Below are 22,516 nucleotides of genomic sequence, written 5' to 3'. Positions count from 1 at the left end.
TTGTAGATGAGTTGCTGATGCTCTTCCCCATATTTCACATCCATAGGTCAATTTTGATCGAATATAAGCATTATAAAACAAACGCATTGTCGTGATATCTGATCCCCATTTCTTATTAGCTGTGATCTTCAAAAGATTTAATCGTGGTAGACACTGAGAAGCAACATTGGTTAAATGTGTTTTCCATAAAAGTTTTTCATCAGAAATTAATCCTAAAATCTTAGGATTGTACTGACTTTCTTGATTATTCAAATAAATGTGAGGTTTGTAGTTTTTTAAGCTGTATCTTCTTGTGAAGACAGTATATTCAGTTTTTGATTGTGAGATAGATTCCATTTGGATGCCCAGTTACTGATATTATTTAATTAATTGGTATGAATGTTTCAAACGTGAAATCAATTTAACCTGTCAATCATTTCTAGGCATTTGATTACACATATTGATTCTGATTGCACAGTGGAGATTTTGTTTTTTGTTTTTTTGAGAATAACTGTTTATTTTTTATTGTACACTACGTTTATGTCTCACTTCACCATGTGCAAAATTTCCATAGTATTAAGCGGTACAGTACATTGTGATTGTGATTTAATTGACCCACAACTCTAACCAGAATTGTCCTCCCTTTGTTCGATCCTTGGTCAGACATTGCTTATGTTTACTCTTACCGGTGACATTCAAACAGTCAGTAAAGTAGCCAGTTGTTGTTAGACAGAGCTAACTTAACATTTGCAATATTAAACATAGTTGGTTCCCATTTAAAGAAAGAAAATTGACTTTCATATCTTGAAAATTATTTCATGTACAAAAATACATTACGTGTATCAGATATCCCTTTTGATGTAATTTAACTTGTAATTGTCGGTTTGTCTATATCTGAAATATTTCACACGCTATCGGAGATGAAAGAGTTAAGTGGGCCACTCTGGAAAAAAAGTTCCAATATTTAGAGAGAAGGTAGTATGCATCAAAACAAGAAATAAAAGGCCTATAAACATGGGTTCTAAAATTAATATCTTCTGAGAAATGAACAAATGTTTACTATCACTATGAGAGCAGCATATCTTCCACTGTGAGCTCTTTGGCAAGAAACAATTGAGGAAACAGAATGCAACCATTTATCACTACATATTACACAGCATACCTTTGTTTGTGTTTGTATTAAGAGGACGTTTAAGCAGACGGAAGTGCGTTAGAGTTCATAATTGTACTATTGCAGTAGTATTACTGTGCCAATCAGGTAAGTTAGTTTCGTATCTGTAATACATAGTGACTAACAGTTGCATTCTGTTTCATTTGTTTCTTGAGAAAAAAAGAGCTCACTGTGGAAGATATGCTGCTGTTTCTCAGAAGACATTAATTTTAGAACCTATGTTTGTAGGACTTTTATTTCTTGCTTCGATGCATGATTACCTTCTCTCTAAATATGTTGTTATTGTTGTTTTCTAATGCTAGGCATTTGACAATAAAGTCATTTGCCCTCTTGCACTCCAATATTTTTTAAAGATATTGTCATGGTCAGCCACTGAAACACAGATTTTGAGGTGTTCCGAATCCATTTCTTGGTTTGAGTTGCACAATGGGCAGTTACGGGACTGATATATTCCAATTCTATGCAGGTGCTTGGCCAAACAGTCATGGCCTGTTGCCAATCTAAATGCAGCTACAGACAATTTGCATGGTAAATCGGGAATTAAATGTGGATTATGTGAGATTGTGTTATCAAATTTTGTTTGTTGAAGTCTAAGTATGTAGATTTAATAAATCTTTTCACAAAGTAATACATAGATTTAGTAACAGGTCTGTAAGTAGCAGTCTGTCCTTCTTTGCTAAAGCATCCACATTCTCGTTTTCCAGAATTCCACAATGGGATGGTATCCATTGGAATACAATTCTTTTATTGAGTGATATTAATTGAAAGAACATTTTAGTATTTCTGCTGTTTGAGATGAAGGTGTGTCTAGAGACTATTGTTAGAATAGCTGCTTTGGAGTCTGACAATATAACTGCATTCTTAAATTTATTGATGTGGCATAGAAGATTCCTGAGACTTTCACTTATTGCAATGATTTCTCCATCAAAACTTGTTGTTCCATATCCAAGAGATCTATAAAGTGAGAAGAGACAGCACGTAACACCTGCACCAGCACCTTGTTCTCTGGAGATCAAGGATTCGTCAGTGTATAAATGAAGCCAGTTTTGTGGAGGATACCTAATATTAATTGTTTCTAAAGACAATTGTTTCATTATTTCAGTGTTTACTTCTGATTTCAGTATTTTTTTCTGTTAAATTTAGATTCTACTCTATGTTTAATAAAGTTAAAGGATTTGGTTTAATTTGTATGTTTTTTTTTTTTAATTCGGCATATTGATTTTCTGTTTTAATTCTTGGACCATGGATATGAAACTTTTTAGATTTTTTAATCTACAGAAATGACTGTATGAATGCCAATTGTTTCCTGGTAATCTGATAAGTTTTTCATATTGAATCAGTGCTTTTTCTTCTATTGTCATTTTGATGCTGTTAATATTAGTGAGGAATCTCATAGAATCTATTCGAGTTGTTTTTATTCCTCCAGTAATAAGCCTGAGATCTTGGTTTTGAACATGTTCTATTTTGTTAATGAAAGGTGAAGAAATTAAAATTTCTCCGCAGTATGTCAGTACTGGCTGTATAAACATTTTGTATGTAGTGTTCAAAGTATTTTTAGAGCATCCCCATTTCTTTCCTGCTAACCTTTTCAGAAGGGAGAATCTTTTACAAGCTTTTTCAGAAATATATTTCAAATGGTTGCACCATGTTAACTTGCTGTCGAAAATAACTCCAAGATATTTGGATTCATAAGTCCGAGCTAGACCTACATGTATTATAACTGACCTGCCCAGATCAGTCGAAGTACTGTCCGTCCTGTAACTTTTCAAACGCCCGCTTGAGCGCTAGTCACCCACCATACAATGGAGATGCAAGTAGACGACAGCTCGTTTGTAAACACGTGGATATTTCGGTGATATTTTCTGTTTCTTATTGTTTAGTGTATTTTAAGTATAAAATGCTGTATTACTGTGCCCTTTTTGTATCAGAAAAAAGATTGAAGGTACTACAGTTTCTTTTCATGAATTTCCGAGTTTTAGTGTGAACAGTAGATTAAGAAGTGGATGCAAGTCATATCCCGACGAAATGAGTTAAACCTAAGTTGAATTTGTTATATCTGAATTCACGTCTATTAGCTGCCGATTTATAACTACAAATATATAATACATTAAAATCTATGTAGTCTGAAATTTAAAGTAGCAATATTTCTTTGTCAAGTCCCTAATCACATAAAGGGATTAATATCTCAACGATTTGCTGAGGAATGCAATTTGCTGGGAAAGAAGAAACACTCTGTTCCCCAATCATTGATGATATGTCAATCAAACCAGATGTTCAATACGTGAGATGCAATGATCCTGTAGTTGATATAGTAGATATTGACTTACTGGAGAAAAACAATGAAAAAGGAAATGTCATTGCCACTCATCTTACATGTTTTGTATTTCCAGGCCTTACAACACACTTTACTATTCCTGTGCATTATTATTTTATTAATAACTTGACAGGAATGGAACTGGAAGAACTTACGCTGAATATTTCAGAAGTAGAATTGCAGAATTTATTGTAATTTGAAGTAACGGTTAGCGCATCTGGCAGCGAAAACCAGGTGGCCCGGGTTCGATTCCCAGTTGCAGCAAGTTACTTGGTTGAGGTTTTTTCCGGGGTTTTCTCTCAACCCAATATGAGAAAATTCTGGGTAACTTTCGGTGCTGGACCCCGGACTCATTTCACTAGCAATATCACCTTCATTTCATTCAGACGCTAAATAATTTAAGATGTTAATAAAGTGTCGTAAAATAACCTACTAAAAAATAGGATTGTTACCAACAACACACGACCAATGACAGGATGTTCTCTCAAATGTGTGGTGGACATCCTAAACCACAAATAGAACACCCTCTTGATTCCTCAAGACCTGTATTTTGTCATATGATTACTGTCATATAATAAAAAAAATGTCAGAAGTCTCTTCTTCAAGAAGTCATTTCTCAATAATGGCAGTTCAATAAGTCCCAAGTACCTTACAGCGTTGTACAATATTCGGAAGAATGAAGCCTGGAAGCCTGTCCGATTTCTTACAGAAAAACATTTAAATCCCAGTAACTTTCAAAAGATGAATGTTACGAGAGCCTGCAAATATTTTCTTTAAAAGATCACGGTCCAGCATTCAGAATAGCAGACTTTTAGGATTGTGAAACTATTGTACAGTTCCTGGAAATAATTTTTTATTGGTTATTTTACGACGCTTTAGTTATTTAGCGTCTGAATGAAATGAAGGGGATAATGCAGCGAATTGAGGCCAGGGTCAACCGCTGAAAGTTACCCAGCATTTGCTCTCATTGGGTTGGGGTAAAACCTCGGAAAGAACCTCGACCAAGTAACTTGTCCCAACCAGGATTTGAACCTGGGCCCGCTTGTTTCACAGTCAGGCATGCTCACTGTTACTGCACAGTTGTGGACCTGGAAATAATGAGAACTTGATTTAAGATTCATAATGTTCGAAATACCACATATAATATCTATTCTCATGCAGAGATTTGAAAGCATTTTTTAAACATATGATTCCAGACTTAATTGGTTGGAAAGTGATTTTCTGAATTACCTTGATCTTTGGAAAAACACCTGCACAAATTCGAAGACACAGTTTCTGAGTAAAGAGACTTACGATACCATTACTCTGACAACTATTTCAAGTGCACAGTGCATTAAATATCTTATTTTATCAGGTTTTCATTTTGTACTCACAAGGAAGTTCCCCAGCGATCAAATTGAAATTCTCCATATGGAGAATGAGTGGGAGTAATGACCAAACAAATGCAGTAGTTGTTGTCCAGGCTATTCATATAATCCTAACTACAGGCATAATTAGCTGCATCTCTGAACGCTAGTGCTGTTGGTAATAGTACAGGAATTCAGAATATGCTGTCAAGAGACGTGGCACCACAATCAATAAGCAATAATACGTATATTACAGAATTAAAATAATAATAATAATAATAATAATAATAATAATAATAATAATTCAACATTAATAGAAATTCTTTTACCACTCTTAGAAGACTTAGAACATGGCAACAATAACATAGAATCCACATTAACTACATCAATATAAGCAGTTACTGCTAGCTATTTCCCTAAATCATATATGTAACATAACTCATCGCTATGTTAAAATCGGCAGCACTTTGAAGAGAACAACCGCCAGGATCGCCACCTGTCTGCCATAAACGAACACGAGATGGCAGTACAGTCGCTAATGCAATTCAAATGGGAATTATGTGTATGTATTTATTCACACTGCAAAGGGTATATACCCGGTGGCAGTGGTAACTAATTACACTCAATAATGACAATAATAAACTTATTAATTAAGAATACAATTAATAATACTAATAATTTATACTAACAATAATTTATAATAATAATAATAATAACAACAACAACAGGGAATATCCTAAATTAAATGAAACGATCACTTAAAATAACATTTGAAATAAGTCTAATTTGTATCTTAAAACTAAGATCGAACTAAAACCCACGAGTATGATATGTTCATATCTGCACAAGTACTTTCAGCACTACACTCATTTCGCTGTCAACTCACTCACTGCACTGGAACTACGACACATTTCACTGATTCTATCCTGATTTCACTAACACTTCAAAAACATTTCACTGTTCAAATACTTTGCACTGCCACTATAAACTATAAAGCTTCACTGACAGGAACACGTTTCACTTACACAACACACTTCTCTGACACAACACACTTCACTGACACAACATAATTCTTCACTGATACAACACTTCAATAACAACATATCATTTACAACATTTAAATACTGTGTATAATTACCGTCTATTAGTAAGGTCCTTAAGCCTATTTTTAAATACATTTTTGGTTGTTGGTAAAGCCTTTAGTAAGTCTGCAGGTAAAGCATTCCAGTCCCTGATAGTATGATTGAGAAAAGAAAACTTTCCAGTGTCCGTCCTCTGCCTTCTTTCCCTCAATTTATATGAGTGGTCGTTCCTTGAAGAGTAATTTGGCGGCTGCAAGCTATTTTTTATTTCTCTCCAGGCAGGCTTACCTCTGTATGTTTTGAACAGTGCGCATAATCGAATTCGCATTCTCCTGTCCGTGAGTGTGTCCCATTTTAATGGTGAATTTTTCCGACAACACTTGAGAGCCCGTTTTTTTAATCTTTTCCAGTGTCTTAATATGTTCTAATCTGTAAGGATCCCAACATGCAGCACCATATTCCATTACTGGACGTACTAGTGATTTATATGCAATCTCTTTGGATTTATCAGAACCTTTTCTTAGTACCCTCATCACAAAGTGTAACGCTCTCCATGCTTTTCCCGCTGTGTCTGTAATGTGTTCCCCCCAGCCGAGATCGCTGCTAAATGTTATTCCGAGGTATTTACATTTATTAACTTCCGGAATGGTTTCACCCCCTAACGTATACGATGCGACTATTTTATTTCTTTTCCTTGTAAAGCTGATGGCTTTGCTCTTTAGAGAATTTATTTTCATTTTGTTGGCCATTGCCCAATCGTTTATTCTATTGAGGTCATTCTGGAGAAGAGTAGTATCTTCATAACTTTTTATTTCCCTGTATACCATACAATCATCCGCAAATAAGCAAACCCTAGACAAGATATTAACTGGCAGATCATTTTCAAAAGCCAAGAATAGAAGAGGCCCCAAGACACTCCCCTGTGGGACCCCGGATGTAATTTCAATTGGGTTCAATAATTCCTCCCCTACCCATACTCTCTGGGTGCGACAAGTTAAAAATTCTTTGATCCATTGGAGTACTTTAAAGTCAACCCCTGTTGATTGTAGTTTAACCAACAGTATGTCAAATGGGACTACATCGAATGCGTGTTTAAAGTCAATAATCACTGCATCTACTTGGCTACTGGAATCTATTCTGTCCTCTAAATCCTGACATACTGTTACTAATTGACTCTCACATGAATAGCCCCCCCCCCCCGAAATCCATGCTGACAGTTATGTAACCAATTTGAGTCATCCCAATGCTGCCTTAGATAAGCTGAAATCAAGTGTTCCATCTGTTTGCAAACCACAGAGGTGAGGCTGACCGGTCTGTAATTTTTTGTATCTGAGCGAGACCCTGACTTATAAATTGGCACTACTATTGCATCTTTCCAATCTTGCGGGACAGTACCATTGTTAATTGATATTTCAAATATACGCACTAGATAGGGAATCATGGCTTCCCCTCCCAATTTTAGTACGTCTCCGGCGATACCATCAGGTCCTACTGATTTATGAGTTTTCAATTTAGAGATCCTTCTCCTTATGTCCCTAGGCTTGATAGGAAACTGACCCGTATTTTCCACAGAAGCTAAGTGTGGTACTATTGTCCTCATCCCAAAAACAGTGGCGTGACTTCTTATGTAACAACTAGATGGCAGCATAGTAAACCTGACAAAATTGTTAACCTCAAAGCCAATAAGGCCGACCTATCTGGGTATGTATGATCTAGGCCTCAACAGAGGAGGATATTTTTACCCTACATTGAAATTCCTGAAAATAGTCTGTGCCTTGGATTCTGCAACAAAGATCTCTCTTCCAAACAATCACAAACATAAAAATCCCTTATAAGAATTATTAAAGATGCTCTACATCCTGTCCGGATCCGAAATTCTAGTGTGAAATGTGACAAGTCCTACAAATGATGGTAATCACGAGTCAAAATTACGTGACCTTCTATTAAACAAATTCCTCAGGTCCTATATTAGTAATTTTTGTCGGACAGTGTCAGAAGAGGCAAGATATAAGAAAACGGCACTTCACTCTAAACTGTTGTTGAGAAAAGTGCACAAAATATAAGCTGCAGTTGGATCATCAACAAGGACAAAGTACCACACTGTTTATATTGAAAATAAATGCATCTCTACACGTCAACTTATAAGACACATCAATTAAGTAAATAACATAATATTCCGTACTAAATTTGTTTCATGAATTGTTTAAATGTGATTTCAAATGCATCTTTAAAAGTTTGTCATTCATGGTTCCATACCATATTAACTAATATAGTTGAAGGTCAGTGACTAGCGACCCTACGGCGAAAAGTTAAACTACTACGCGGACAGCTCATTGCAATGTGTGTGGGAAGACTGGGCAGGCCTGTTATAATATATGTAGGTCTAGGTCTGAGGAAGGTGTTGGCCATTGTATGGATATTGAATTCTCTTTCTTTTTTACCAAGTGAAAATATTTTTAGTTACTTTTGCTTAAATTGAGTGCCATCAAATTTGATGTGTTCCATTCATGTAGTTGATTTAGAGCTTTAAGAGCAGAATTTTGAATTTTGTCTCTATGTCTGTGAGATCCAGAAGTCCACAAAACTATATCATCTGAAATAGTGCTGTTTTCATGTTTGATTCCTCTAATAGGGAAAGTAAGTCATTTATATAAATATTGAATAAAGTTGTGCTGAGGACAGTGCCTTGAGATATACCTCGATATGTTTGTCTGTAACTAGAGAATTATTGAATTTAGTAGCAATAAATCTTTGACTAAGGAATTCTGACATCCATCTGAACATATTGTTGGAGATACCTAATTTCTGGAGTTTTAGTAATAATTTATTTCTCCAAACAGAGTCATATGCTAATTGAAAGTCAATAAATATTGCTAAAGTATCTTCTTTCTTGTTAAAACCGTCTTATTTCTCGGCTGAGGCATATGACCTATTCATTAGTAAAGTGTAGTTGTCGAAAGCCAGCTTGTCTTGGTCATAAAAGATTTTGGGATTCTAAATACCAGGTATAGAGACTGGAAATACCCGAGCATATGGCGCAAGTCAATTATTAAGCTACTCTATAAGGGTAAGGATGATGCAAGTAGACCCGAATCGTATAGGGGTATAGCCCTTGAATCCGTAGCATTCAAACTACTTACCAAGCTCCTAACTCAGAGGTTAAGTGTGCTGGTGGAGCCTCTGCTACCTGAAGAGCAATTCACTTTTCGGAAGGCTAGATCATCCCTGATGCTAAATAATATTAAATTGTTGCATATTTGTTAATAGGGTCATTCCATATCAAATCAACAAGGCGCTCAACCCGACCGACTCAGATTTCTTTCAAAATTTGAGAGTTTGTTTTACCTGCCGCGCTAACTAAAACTGCCAAGTTTCATATGTCCTGTGCTTTTCGTTTTCTGTCAGTGGCGTTTCAAACATGAAGAAAAATCATATTTTTGTAAGCATGCCGCTTCAATTAAAATTATATATCTCAACAATGTCTCCAGATAAATTTACAAAAATTGAGTGATACATTCTTAATATGTGATAGTTTTTATTGCTTATATTGTTTTCTGTATGTATTCAATTACACTAAAAAAAACATGGTGAAACAATTTTCATATATTTATAATTAAATATGCTGGTGTTCTATTTTAAGGAAAAAAAATATATAGTACGCCTCAATTAGTGATATAATGAACTGATAAGTTTCAACTTGGAATCATCATAGGTTACAAAGATAAAAATTATTATGTCACTGAAAGCGTAAGCTAACCGTATGTCGTGATAATTATGTCCCACACATTCGTTGTATTTAATTATATTTGATCATATTCTTGAATGTCGCTATGTAATTTAACATGTAGTACATAATTCGAATTTTTTTAATTATTACCTTAAATAAATTATTGTCACATGGATTTTGTTAAACCTGAAGTTCTGTAAGAAATGCTTACCTTTCATTGCTGAGATGAAATAGCCTGAACATCTTTCCAGACAGGATGCTGCGTTGTTTCAGCTGCATTTTAAAACTGCTTAGCAAGTAAAATACCCAACCTAAACAGCAGGACTGTATGAAACTTGTGTTCCAGACACTGTGGTGGATTTTGAAAATCAAAGAGCAAGCATTTTTTCCTCTTCAGTATAGCTTTTTACAGTCACATAAACGGTATTAATGTTTGGGAGATGATCCCTTGTCCAGTCGTACAATTCCCTAGGTGTAGTTATTTGTTTATCGGATGGTCTCTGCAAACTAGTACGAGCCGTAAACCTTTTAAGTGTCCCACCTACAACGTTGCATGCTCCTTTGCCATGCGATATGCAAAAATAATGCAATTCTGCTGGAAATCCAAAATCTTCTTCCTGTAATGTGAGGTTCAGGAAATGTTTTCCTATTTTTATACTGAGCAGAGAATCCATCGGAGAAATACATAATTTTTGTGGTGAATTAAAGATGTTTGTTTTAATGACTCCATTAGATATTTTTGAAACAGATGTACAGCTGTAGTGTCATGTTTCGGGCAGTGTGAAATTATTACCAGATTTTTAATAGAGACTGTATCGGATGATGATTCGTTATAATATATTACGAAAGTATGAATGGTTGTCTGCACATTAGTCCTGTGGTATGACTGAATTTCATCTTGGATTACGAAATAATAGTTTTCAGCAAAGTCGCATAACACAACAAGCTGACATGGCTGTAGAAATGATTTCATATCACGTAGAAACTTACTTTGTTCAGATGATATAAATGAGTGAGTCAGTAAATCACCAAGTTTCTCCAAGAGACAGTCGAAAAATTTGTCTATGGTCTCAAACGTTGATCAGTCAGTCGTCATCCACTGCTTGTAGGTCACTGATTCACTGAAGTTTTATTCGAAACATTTCTCTAAACCCTCTCTTATTTTGAATGGTTCAGGACATTCTGTACATTTCCTGAACAAGCAATTTATATGAGGAGGATTGCACACCATATTAGCCAAGAAATGTTGATAAGTTGGAAGGTATAAAGAAAAATTTTCTAGAAATCCACATAGACCTGAAACTTTAATAAATTTCTTCCGGCATGAGTTTTACATTCTGATGAGGACACAAACACAGACAGTATAGTCCCACTAACTCCAGCTAGAATACAATTTCTTGGTCTAAGAGCTGAAAATTTGGAGAATCCTACCTTCATTTCAAGGTTAGAATTTTTAAACGCTGCACATAATTCATTTCTGCTCATGTGATTTACTCCGTGATTCTTTAATCATAACAAATATTTCTTACCAGGCATCATTCTGCTAATCTCGTCAGAACAACAGAATTCTTTAACTTTACCGGCAACAGCCGCAGGCAAAGGTTTTCCAGGTTTCAGATTTGGTGAACACAAAATTCCCTTTTCCTTTGCCAGGAATTTGGTTTTCCGAATTATGTATTCGGAAGCTGAAAGAAACTTTTTTTATATATTATTTATGCTCCAGCTTTTGGGTAGTAGTGTTAAAATGGTGATTTTCTCACTTTTACCTGAATTTTGAAAATTTTCCTGCAACTGAGACAAAATTTCAGAATCAGGACTTGATGAAGGTCCTGGTTCCTCGGCATCTTTAATATCGAAGAATTTATCTTTTAAGACTTTTTCAATATTTTCAAATTTCTGTCTCTTATATTTCTCTTGTTGTAGCCTTTTTTGTTTAATAAGGAACACACCTTGGTCAAAAAGACTTGTATTTAATGAACTTACATTTGCTGTAGAATCGACGTATTCCTAATTCCTAGAGTCATTCTGAGGATTCTGTGTAATAGCATCATATTATATTTTTTATTTCTTTGCGACACATAGCGCACGCGTTTTGTTCCTGTTTTAAATTAGAAAATACATTAAGCATCCACGATATAACACTTCTTAAATTTTTCCTCTAATTACATTTCCCTGATTTCTCGAAGGGATTGCAGCAAACATATAACTTAAAACGCGACTCCATTACATCGTACAAAACTACCACATACTACAAAAACTAACGACACTGCACTTGAAACAGATCGCACGTTTTGTATAAATTGAAGACTGTATAAACTGCCACTCATGACGGCCTGACAGATCGACGACGCAGATAATCAGACAAGTACGAACTCGCATGCATGCAGTGTTGGTGTAAGATGGGTTTAAGTGCTACAAACCAAGACATTGATATATTTTTTTTACTCATATTCCTGAAACGTTACCAAGGGGAGAATGCTCTTGCCTCTATAACATATATTTTTCGCGAAATAATTTGTGCCCTGCATTTTTAGATATTCAATGTTAAAATGTGTTTCACGTGACCATTCAATAAAGAATTCGATACTTCGATGCAAACCAATTTTTATTGAAAAGTATGATTCGTTAGCTTTAAAATAAGCCCAAGTTTAAGATTCTACCTCAATTAGAAGAGAAGTTATGAATTATTTTTGTTGACATAGTATGCAACATTTTTACATTTTTTCTCATATTGACAGAATTGCTGTATGGATATTGTGCATTATTGAGGGCTAAAACTTTAGATAATTAATTAACTTAAGGTTCTTTACCATCCCACCAAATTTAATGAAAATCTGAGGTGATCGGGTTGAAAAGTCCACTGTTTTGTGTTGATTTGACATGGAATGGCCCAATATTTAATATGAATGAATGTATATCTTTGTACACAAAGTATATTAAGCATTAACTAATGCAGTTTCTTGATACCGTACATAGCATACAAGATACAGCCATTTAGGCATATTAATAATGATTCTTCACGGTACATTTTAATATACATTTGTTCAAGTCCATTTTAACATGTTAATTTGTGAACACTATAATATGAGATTTTCTTCATATGTTATGTATCATGATAAACATTCTTGCACATTTTTATATACTTGATTTTAGACATATGATATTTTAATATTGTTTGTATCTGATGATGCCCATTGGAGGGTGAAAACGTTTGTACAAATGTAAATATACAATATGTAACTTGGTTTTGTTCAAAGTGTTAAGCCATGAAGATTGAAAAAAAGCTTTACTATATTGATATATTAACAATAAGATCGGCCTATCTGATTATTAAAAATGAATTGTAAATTTGAAATATGGATATGGAGAAGAATGGAACATGTGAAGTGGACAGATAAGATAAGAAATGAAGCTGTGTTGGAAAGAGTGGATGAAGAAAGCATGAAGCTGAAACTGATCAGGAAGGGGAAAAGGAATTGGTTGGGTCACTGGCTGAGAAGAAACTGCCAACTGAAGGATGCACTGGAAGAAATGGTGAACAGGAGAAGAGTTCGGGGCAGAAGAACATATCAGATGATAGACGACATTAAGATACAGTGCATTCATAGCTCGACCGGACCATTCTGCGGCGGCCTTGGACTGAGTGTTACACGCCAGAGTTACACGTAAATGACCGGCAAGTCATGGGTACGGAACACTAACTACTCTACTAACATTAGGCTTACCTGCATCACAACAGATGTTGAAAGTGATGACCTTCAACTCGAACACATTCCCTATATCTCTGAAAACAATTCTGGTTCACTTGCAGAAGTTCATGTTGACTGATGTCCTTCAATTCTTATAACGTGTACGGATTTGATGCGTACACTTTATTCTTTAACGTTCCCCATAAATAAAAATTGCATGGAGATAGGTCAGGGGAACGAGATGACCACAATTCTCGACTAATTATTCTGTCACCAACACACTTCGCAATTCATGCATATAATTCGCAGCGGTGTGCACTGTAGCTGAATCCTGCTGAAACCAGCCACACAATCGTTCATTTCTTGTTAGTTGCAGAAAAAAAAATATTTAAAATTAAAGTTACATAAACGTGTGAATCAAGTGTAGTGTCGAAAAATATGAGACCGATAATTCTACTCGCACTCACTGCACACCACACCCCAACCTTTGCAGCGTGGTGAGGAACTTCATGAATAATATGGGGATTTTCGGTAGCCCAGTGTCTATTGTTCTGAGTACAAACATGACCATGAAGATGAAACCACGCTTCATCAGTGAAGAACGTTAAAAGTGGGTCCACATCGCCATTATGAACGGACTGCACAAACCAATTGCAATAATTAACCCTACTTACAGGATCTTGTGGTTGTAAAGTATGAACTGCAGTTACCCTTACGGCTTAAGTTTCAGAAGTTTCGTTGCCACAAAAGCTGACGTCTTGGAAATGTTAACCTCTTGTGCTAAACGTCGCAGTGATTTGCAGGGTGAGTGCTCTAATCAGGCCCCTACTTCATCAAGCTTCTCTTCTGTTACGTTGTTGAACACGTTTCTTGTTCAAAAAAGATCCTGTATGTCTGACTTTATTGACAAGGTCATGAATAGTTGACCTGCTAGGAATTCGAACATCTGCAAACCAATGTTCAAATTCTCTTCGACACCTTCTTGCAGAAGAGTATTTCACACATGCATCATAGAGAAAAATACATTGTTCTAAAGTGTACTCAACCATTATTAATAGAAACTTTATCATCACGAAACAACACAATTTTACTCACAACACGCGCACAGACGTCTTTCCCTCACGACAGATCCAACTCGACTGACTGGCGCGTCAGCGGTAGCTACAGCGCTACTCTGGCGGCAGGTGCACCAATCTTCACCCAGTCCAAGGCTGCCGCATAACGGTCCAGCCGAGCTACGAAGGCACTGTATATGGATCATATGAGGAGACAAAGAGGAAGACAGAAAATAGGAAAGATTGGACTAGCTGGGTTTGCAGTGAAAGGCCTGCCCTTGGGTAGAACATTAAATTAATTAATTCATTCATTCATTAATTAAAATTTTGCTGAGACCAATCAAGAAGACAATGACTTTGATGCAGTTGCAGTTTCTGACCTGATTGCAGGTTTGCACAACCATCACCTGGCAGACTATAGAGTCAGGAGTTCCTCAGGCCACAATTTTAGGCCCTTTGCTCTTCTCTATCTATATTATTGGAATCTCTAAATTATTGAAGCATTGTAGATATCACATTTACGCAGGCCACGTTCAATTGTATGTTTCAGCCTGTCCTGTTAGATTGAATGACAGCATTAATAGTATTAATGAAGATTTTGACTCTGTCTCTTCCTGGTCTCAACAATTTTGACTTAACCTAAATGCATATAAATCACAAGCTATGCTATTTACAACCAATAGATTAGTTCCTGATATCAACGACCTGAATATTACACCTGTGAAACTGAATAAAACAATTATCCCATTTAGCTTGACCACAAAAAACCTCGGATTTCATTTCGAATCTAATCTCAGTTGGGATATATATATATATATATATATATATATATATATATATGTATATATTAAATATACATGTAAGAAGGCATTTTTCTGTTGTGCATTCACTAAAAAGATTGTATCATTATCCATCTAAATTAAAGCAGACTGTTATACAAGCACTCATTCTACCTCACTTTGATTATAGCGACGTTCTATTCAGTGATCTCAAGGTTTATTCCTCCCAGAAACTACACCGTGTTCATAACACGTGCCTCCACTTCATTTGTAATGTTCGATACTATGATCATATCTCACCTTCTTTCGAGAAGTTATCATGGTTTAGGTTATAAATGAAAGGAGAAATTTGCACTCGCTTCTCTCTTATATCGAATTATGCACGCTTCAATACCCTCTTATTTATTTTCTTGTTTCCATACTCTCTCTCGTTATCATAATATTAATACTCGATCACAACGTGATCATATGCTAGAAATTACACTCCACACATCATCTCTGTATTCTTCATCCTTCACTGTAGCTGTTTCTTGTCACTGGAACTCTCTGCTGCTTGAAGTCAAGGGCTGCCGAACCTTGAAATCTTTTATATCTAAGTTAGAAAATTATCTTATGACGAGTTGCCAAACCAACTTACTGTTATAAGTGTTTATGTTTCCACGTAATGTATTCTGTACATTTAGATATTCTAGTGATATTTACCTTATTTGTTTTTTTTCTTTCTTTTCGTCATTTTTCCATTTGAGAAGTCGTATTAATTATTGTCATAATTTCCTTCCTTTCGTGTGTGTACCTAAAAATAGTATTTATCATATGCTCTATGCTTCACTATATTTTATTATTATTGTCTCACATTTCTATACATTGTATATATCCCACTCATTCTGACTCACTATTTACATTTTATTGTGCCTACCAAATATTTTCACTTGGTAAAAAAGAAAAAGAATTCAATATCCAGTACAGTGGCCAACACCTTCCTAGGACTTACGAATCCAAATATTTTGGAGTTATTTTCGACAGGAAGTTAACATGGAGCAACCATTTGAAATATATTTCTGAAAAAGCTCGTAAAAGATTCTCCCTTCTGAAAAGACTAGCAGGAAAGAAATGGGGATGCTCTAGAAATACTTTGAACACTACATACAAAATATTTATACAGCCAGTGCTGATGTACTGCGGAGAAATTTTAATTACTTCACCTTTCATAAACGAAATAGAACTTGTTCAAAACCAAGCTCACTAATATTAACAGCATCAAAATGACAATAGAAGAAAAAGCACTGATCCAGAATGAAAAACTTATCACTAGGGCCTGGATAAAAAATCAGTAAAATATGTACATATATATATATATATATATATATATATATATGTGTGTATGTATGTATGTATGTATGTATGTATGTATGTATTTAAAAATCATGAAATATGTAATAAAACCATTAAAATACCAAGAAATATGTAACATCATAATATCATCTACATTTCCTTGAAATATGTTGCTGATAGGCTACCTACAGAATCACGTCTTGTCTTAACACATACCATATTATGGATCCAATATTACAACTAGATATAATAATCTGGAGATGCATGTAAATAACTTAAAAATTGAAAATTACATATTGCTGTTAATTTTCCACATTACGAACCCCATAACAATAAGGAACAAACATGTGTTTCAAATTGTCAAATAGAAAACTTCTTCTGTTATCATGTAACATGGCTTTGTACTGTCTAAATGATCGTTCAAATTCACATTATGTAATGGGTGCATATTTAAACTTGCACAAAACTTCTGGTGTGTACTCAATTTCAAAGACTTCGGTACTACTTTCATTTAGCACTCTGTTAATAGCACTGATAGCCTTGAATCCTGGGTTTTTCTTCAAACTGGAAGAAAGCGTATCCTTCACTGCAGCTACAACCTGCCCTTGTAGACTTTCCAGAGACGTGACTGCAGAATGAACAACATCAAGCCTGTCTGAGAGTATGGAAGATGTCTCCAAAGATTTAATGACAATGCATAAATGCGAAAAATTGCACTGGATGTAGGCAATATCATTTTTAAGCTTTGCATCACTAAATGATTGCTTTGGTATTTCTACAGAAACTGCATCTTGGGAATAAAAATGCTGGAGAACTTGTTTCACAGAATCAAAATTCTTTGGGTAGTAGCCTACAGCATCAATCCAGCTTCCCCACCTCGTTAAGATTGAATGAAGAAGGAGTGGAAGCTCAGGAAACAGTTCTTCGAATTTATCAACTCTGTTGTAAGCCTTTAAAAATAATTTATTTGTATTCGAAATTAGTGTGTCATCTTTAGAAAATTTAGATGGAACCAGTTCTGCTATGCGATGGAATACTTGCACAAGACATGTGAGATGTAACATTTTAGGATATAAAACTTGCAAAGCTGTGGCAGCTTTGCACATATATGGTGCTGCATCCATCACATTGCTGTGTTTCATCCCATTGGGCCACAAAAGTTCCATTGCATCATTAAATAATTCAGCAATATTTTGATGATTGCATTTTGGTAACACCTCACAAGTTAACAACATAGGCTTACTCACTTCATTATCTTTCAACACACTCACTATAACATTTCCAATATATCATTCCTATACATCAGTTGCCTTGTCAATTGAAATCCAAATGAGATCATCAGCACCAATTTTCAAATGAATAGAGTTGATTGTTTCCATATATAAGTCAGGTGCATAGTTCTTTCTGATTGTAGGTTAATCTAGCACAGTTTCACGTGTGTATTTCTCAAGAAACTCGCACAGCACTGGATTTTTTAACTTCCAAATAGGGATATCAGCACAAACCATAGCACGGCACAGATCACTTGCAAACTGAGATTTCTGAGGTTCCGGGCATTTCTGAGTTAAGGTTCAGTGAGTAACAACTGCTTTTGAGATATGGTTTCGAAGCACTGGCCCGATGACGTGGATAAGTGTTCCAGGACTTGAAAACGTTGAGAACAAGGCACATTCTTCTCACAAACAAGGCAAAAAAGTACCTTTCCATGTGTGGATAAATTGTCAAATTCCTCTGTGTAATGCTTTAACTTTACACAGAGTGAGATTTTTTTCTTTCAGCATCTTTTAGTACAACATTTAACTTGAAATTAAAAAAGAATTAAATGCTGAGGTCACACAACACAAAGTTATTGTTCAATCTACACACGCCAGCTAACTGCGACTAACTGATGCTTCAATCTGTGACATGGCATGGCTTGGACACGCAGTGGCAAGGTGCACATCATGTGACCGACGGACGGGCAGTGAGATTCAAGACAGAAAACCCTTTTGACCTTCTCACGCAAGGTCATACACTTGTAGGATATACAGGCATGTTATAACGAATAAAATTGCAATTAAGCATGGAAATATTAATAAATATCTAAAAATATGTACTTAAGAGCAAAATATGTAAGAATATGTACTTAAGAGCAAAATATATACTTTCAAGTTTACGTTTTTAGGCTCTAATTGGCATGAAACTCCAACATATCACAAATCTCGTATCTTAATGCTAATAGAAAAAAACATGTAATTACATAATTATCCAGGCCCTACTTATCACATTACCAGGAAACAATTAGCCTTCATACAGTCTTCTCTGTAGGTTAAAAACTCAAAAAAGTTTCATATCCTTGGTTCAAGAATTAAAACAGAAAATCAACATCCCGAATTTAAAAGAAAAACTTACAAATTAAACCAAATCCTTTAAGTCTATTAAATACAGAGTCTAATCTAAATTTAACAGAATAAATACTGAAATCAGAAGTAAACACTGAAATAACGAAACAATTGTCTTTAGAGACAATTAGTATAAGGTACCCTCTGCAAAACTGGCTTCATTTATACACCGACGGATCCTTGATCTCCATGAAGCAAGGTGCCGGTGCAGGTGTTACGTGCTGGTTCTTCTCACTTTATAGATCTCTTGGATATGGAACAACAAGTTTTGATGGAGAAATCATTGCAATAAGTGAAAGTCTTAGGAATCTTCTATGCCACATCAATAAATTTAAGAATGCAGTTATATTGTCAAACTCCAAACAGCTATTCTATCAATAGTCTCTGGACACACACCTTCATCTCAAACAGCAGAAATAACTAAAATGTTCTCTCAATTAATAACACTCAATAAAAGAATTGTATTCCAATGGATACCATCCCATTGTGGAATCCTGGGAAAGGAGAATGCAGATGCTTTAGCAAAGAAGGACAGCACTTCTATTGACAGACCTGTTACTAAATCTATGTATTACTTTGTGAAAAGATTTATTAAATCTACATTCTTAGACTTCAACAAACAAAATTTGATAACACAATCCCAAGGGAAAAAATGGAACTCTCTGCATCATAATCCACAGTTAATTCCCGATTTACCATGCAAATTGTCTGTAGCTGCATTTAGATTGGCAACAGGCCATGACTGTTTGGCCAAACACCTGCATAGAATTGGAATATATCAGTCCCCTAACTGTCCATTGTGCAACTTAAACTAAGAAATGGATTCGGAAAACCTCAAAATCTGTGCTTCAGTGGCTGACCATGACAATATCTTCGAAAAATATTGGAGTGCAAGAGGTCAAATGACTTTATTGTCAAACGCCTGGCATTAGAAAACAACAACATTTTATGATGCTTTTTTTATTTCTTTCTATATGTTATATGCTGTACGTCTCCCATTTCTATCTTTCTATTAACTTATTGTTTCCAGTGTGTTATTATCTCTTTCAATTTTTTTGTGTACTACATTTGTTGTATTTGTAATGTTCTTTGTTTCGTAGTCTTACTTCTGGTTGAGTGTTAGAGAAGACTGTATGGTCTTAACTCTGCCATTAAATAACAGTGGCGTAGCATGAAACTTTGAGCAGGGGAAGCTAATTCAAGTTGTCTTTCGTGCAATATGAGAAAATGTATTACAAAAATATAGTCTTAAAATAAATAGTAGTCAATGTCAAGTCACCAATCGAAGATTGGTTGGAACCTCGTAAGTTACACCAATAAGGCATGACCTCATATGGTATGTAGTAAAATATGATTTCACGGTTTACACATATCTCTAACAAATAGACATGGATATGTAGAACATTAGCTAACTCCCTGTCAAAGTTAGAGGAATCGCAATATTAACGGTCAATAGATACAGTATTAGTATCAGTACGTAAGTATGCATCTGTCTTTTGGTTGTGTCCTTCATTGACAGCAAGGGAGTCGGTCATTTGTTTTTTAGATCACACTTTTGTTCGTAAGTCAGTCTTGATAATAGAATTGTCCTAAAAAAATTCGAGTAAATTGGTGTCAGGAACTGTTATTTCACTCATTATTTATTATATCAGCCACAATGCACACTAACACTTCAACTGAACACAACTGACGAAAAGGGATAACTCGGAAACTACTTATTTTCAATGTCAAAGCTAGCTTCTTGCTAGCCTTGCGACCAGGATAGTTTAGTTAGAAAGGGATAGAAAATCTGCAGGGTGGGTTACACAGAAGTGAGTGTAAGAAACCAGTATGCTTGGAAGCAGGTGTGTGCAGGCTTCTTGTTTACTGCTGCATCACAAATCATCCTGAGCTGCCGTATCACAATATTTAACGCATAAATATAAATTCTATTAAAATTAATAAATAATTTTGTCCATAGACTGCAGGTTTATTATGAAATTATTAACTGGGGAAGCTGAGCTTTTTAGCTTACATTGACGCTACACCACTGTTAAATAATAAAATCATTATTATTATACAATTATTATTATTATTATTATTATTATTATTATTATTATTATTATTATTATTTAACTTATTATATTCTTTTGATTGAATCGAGATTGAATAGTTATTACTCCCAATACCTTTTGAGTTAATTTTTAACAGCGACACAACATTCAGTTCCATTCAATGTGTCAATTGCTCTACCATTAGCTGATGATTAGAATTCTTACTTAGTTTTTGTGTGTGCACATCTAACTTAGAAATATCACAAATGGACCCTTTGAGTTGTGTATTTTGAATTGTGGTGGTAGTTTGCTTGCAACCTAATAACACACTGATTCTGTTTTGTCGTACAGATACCGTACTTTATACCACCCCAGAAAGGAGGCAGTGCGTATGATCAGACATACAACGAAACAAAACTAATTTTATTACCTTCTCTTATGAATCAGGTGACTCGTCTTTTGATAATGCGCACTACCTAATTTCTGAGACTTACAAAGTATCTGTGTGACTAAACTTTTTTCTAAGACTGTACATAGTTATGTTTTATTTGTAATGTCATTGTAAAAGGAAGCTTCTCCATATTTTCGTTACTTGTTTCTTTCTGTTGGAGTTAAATCTGTTTTGCACTATTTGAAGGCCGTTTTCAGAATGTAAAATTTAAAGATATAAGTTAACCACCTATAAATTGTACCCTGAACCGCCATTGCTTTGTTTTCAAAGACTTGGCATTGAAAACAACCTAATGTAATTTTTTGGTAATTTTGATTATTGACAGATGTACCTGAAAGCTCGTCTGAACTCCGTGCTGCTGCATTCTAATGCCTTCATAAATGTTGTCGATAAACCTGTTGTTAAAGAGGAGGATGATATTCAAATCATTGAAGACGACTATGATGAACTTTTCGACAGTATGGAAACCATACACGAGACTTCACCCAGGAAAAAGTGTAAAATTAAGTGAAATATTAGGTATTTGCCATGTGTGAGTATCATTTCGAACTAACTAAGAGTGCCTAGCTGAATGGAAGTTATACACATTCACTGCAATTTGAAAATCTTACAACTTTCATGTCCAATTTTCTTTATTTTTAGGATGAATTTTTCTTACACTTAAACTGTGCATGTCTACGTATCAATTATTACTGAAGTGACATTTGTTCATGTGTTTCGACTTTAGTGACAGTGTCAGTTTTATACCAGCCAGTGATCTTTAATCTGCAATTACAGTCGTACAACAACTAACTTATTTTATCATCACCATTTTGATGGGTGTGTCAAGATCATCAATCAGCTATCAGTCATTGGACTTGATTAAAAAATACTTACAATCCGATTGTGAATTTCATTTAAACAATGTATTGTCTATATTCGCAAATGACGTGTCCTCAAGCTATTTTTATTTCAGCCATGTTTCAGTTGTCATACTAAAACTTACATCCCACAGACTGAAATGTATCAATTTACCAAATGTTTGTAGTTTTGTAATTATGATACAGTGCTAAGCAGTGATGTGTTAACGTCAGATCAGCTTTACCAGTTATGTTTGGTATAAAATTTCAAAGACTAATCGTGAAATCGCAAATAAAAAGTTACAGCATAAACTTAAGAATATCTGATTATTGCACAA

The 22,516-nt window shown here is 35.0% G+C and overlaps 1 protein-coding gene across 2 annotated transcripts in view; it reads left to right on the top strand.

Moving 5' to 3' along the window:
* Window positions 1-22,495, top strand: part of l(2)k09848 (lethal (2) k09848) — a 46,089-nt gene extending 23,594 nt beyond the window's left edge. For both annotated transcript variants that reach the window (XM_069821128.1, XM_069821127.1), the window contains exon 8: window positions 21,665-22,495. In XM_069821128.1, the coding sequence (XP_069677229.1) occupies window positions 21,665-21,850 (186 nt within the window). In that variant the 3' untranslated portion in view covers window positions 21,851-22,495. The remainder of the gene's footprint in view (window positions 1-21,664) is intronic.
* The last annotated feature ends 21 nt before the right edge of the window (window positions 22,496-22,516 follow it).

Source organism: Periplaneta americana, chromosome 3, assembly GCF_040183065.1.
Source record: "Periplaneta americana isolate PAMFEO1 chromosome 3, P.americana_PAMFEO1_priV1, whole genome shotgun sequence".
Classification (NCBI taxonomy): Eukaryota; Metazoa; Arthropoda; class Insecta; order Blattodea; family Blattidae; genus Periplaneta; species Periplaneta americana.
This window is presented reverse-complemented; position numbering and strand designations above follow the sequence as displayed.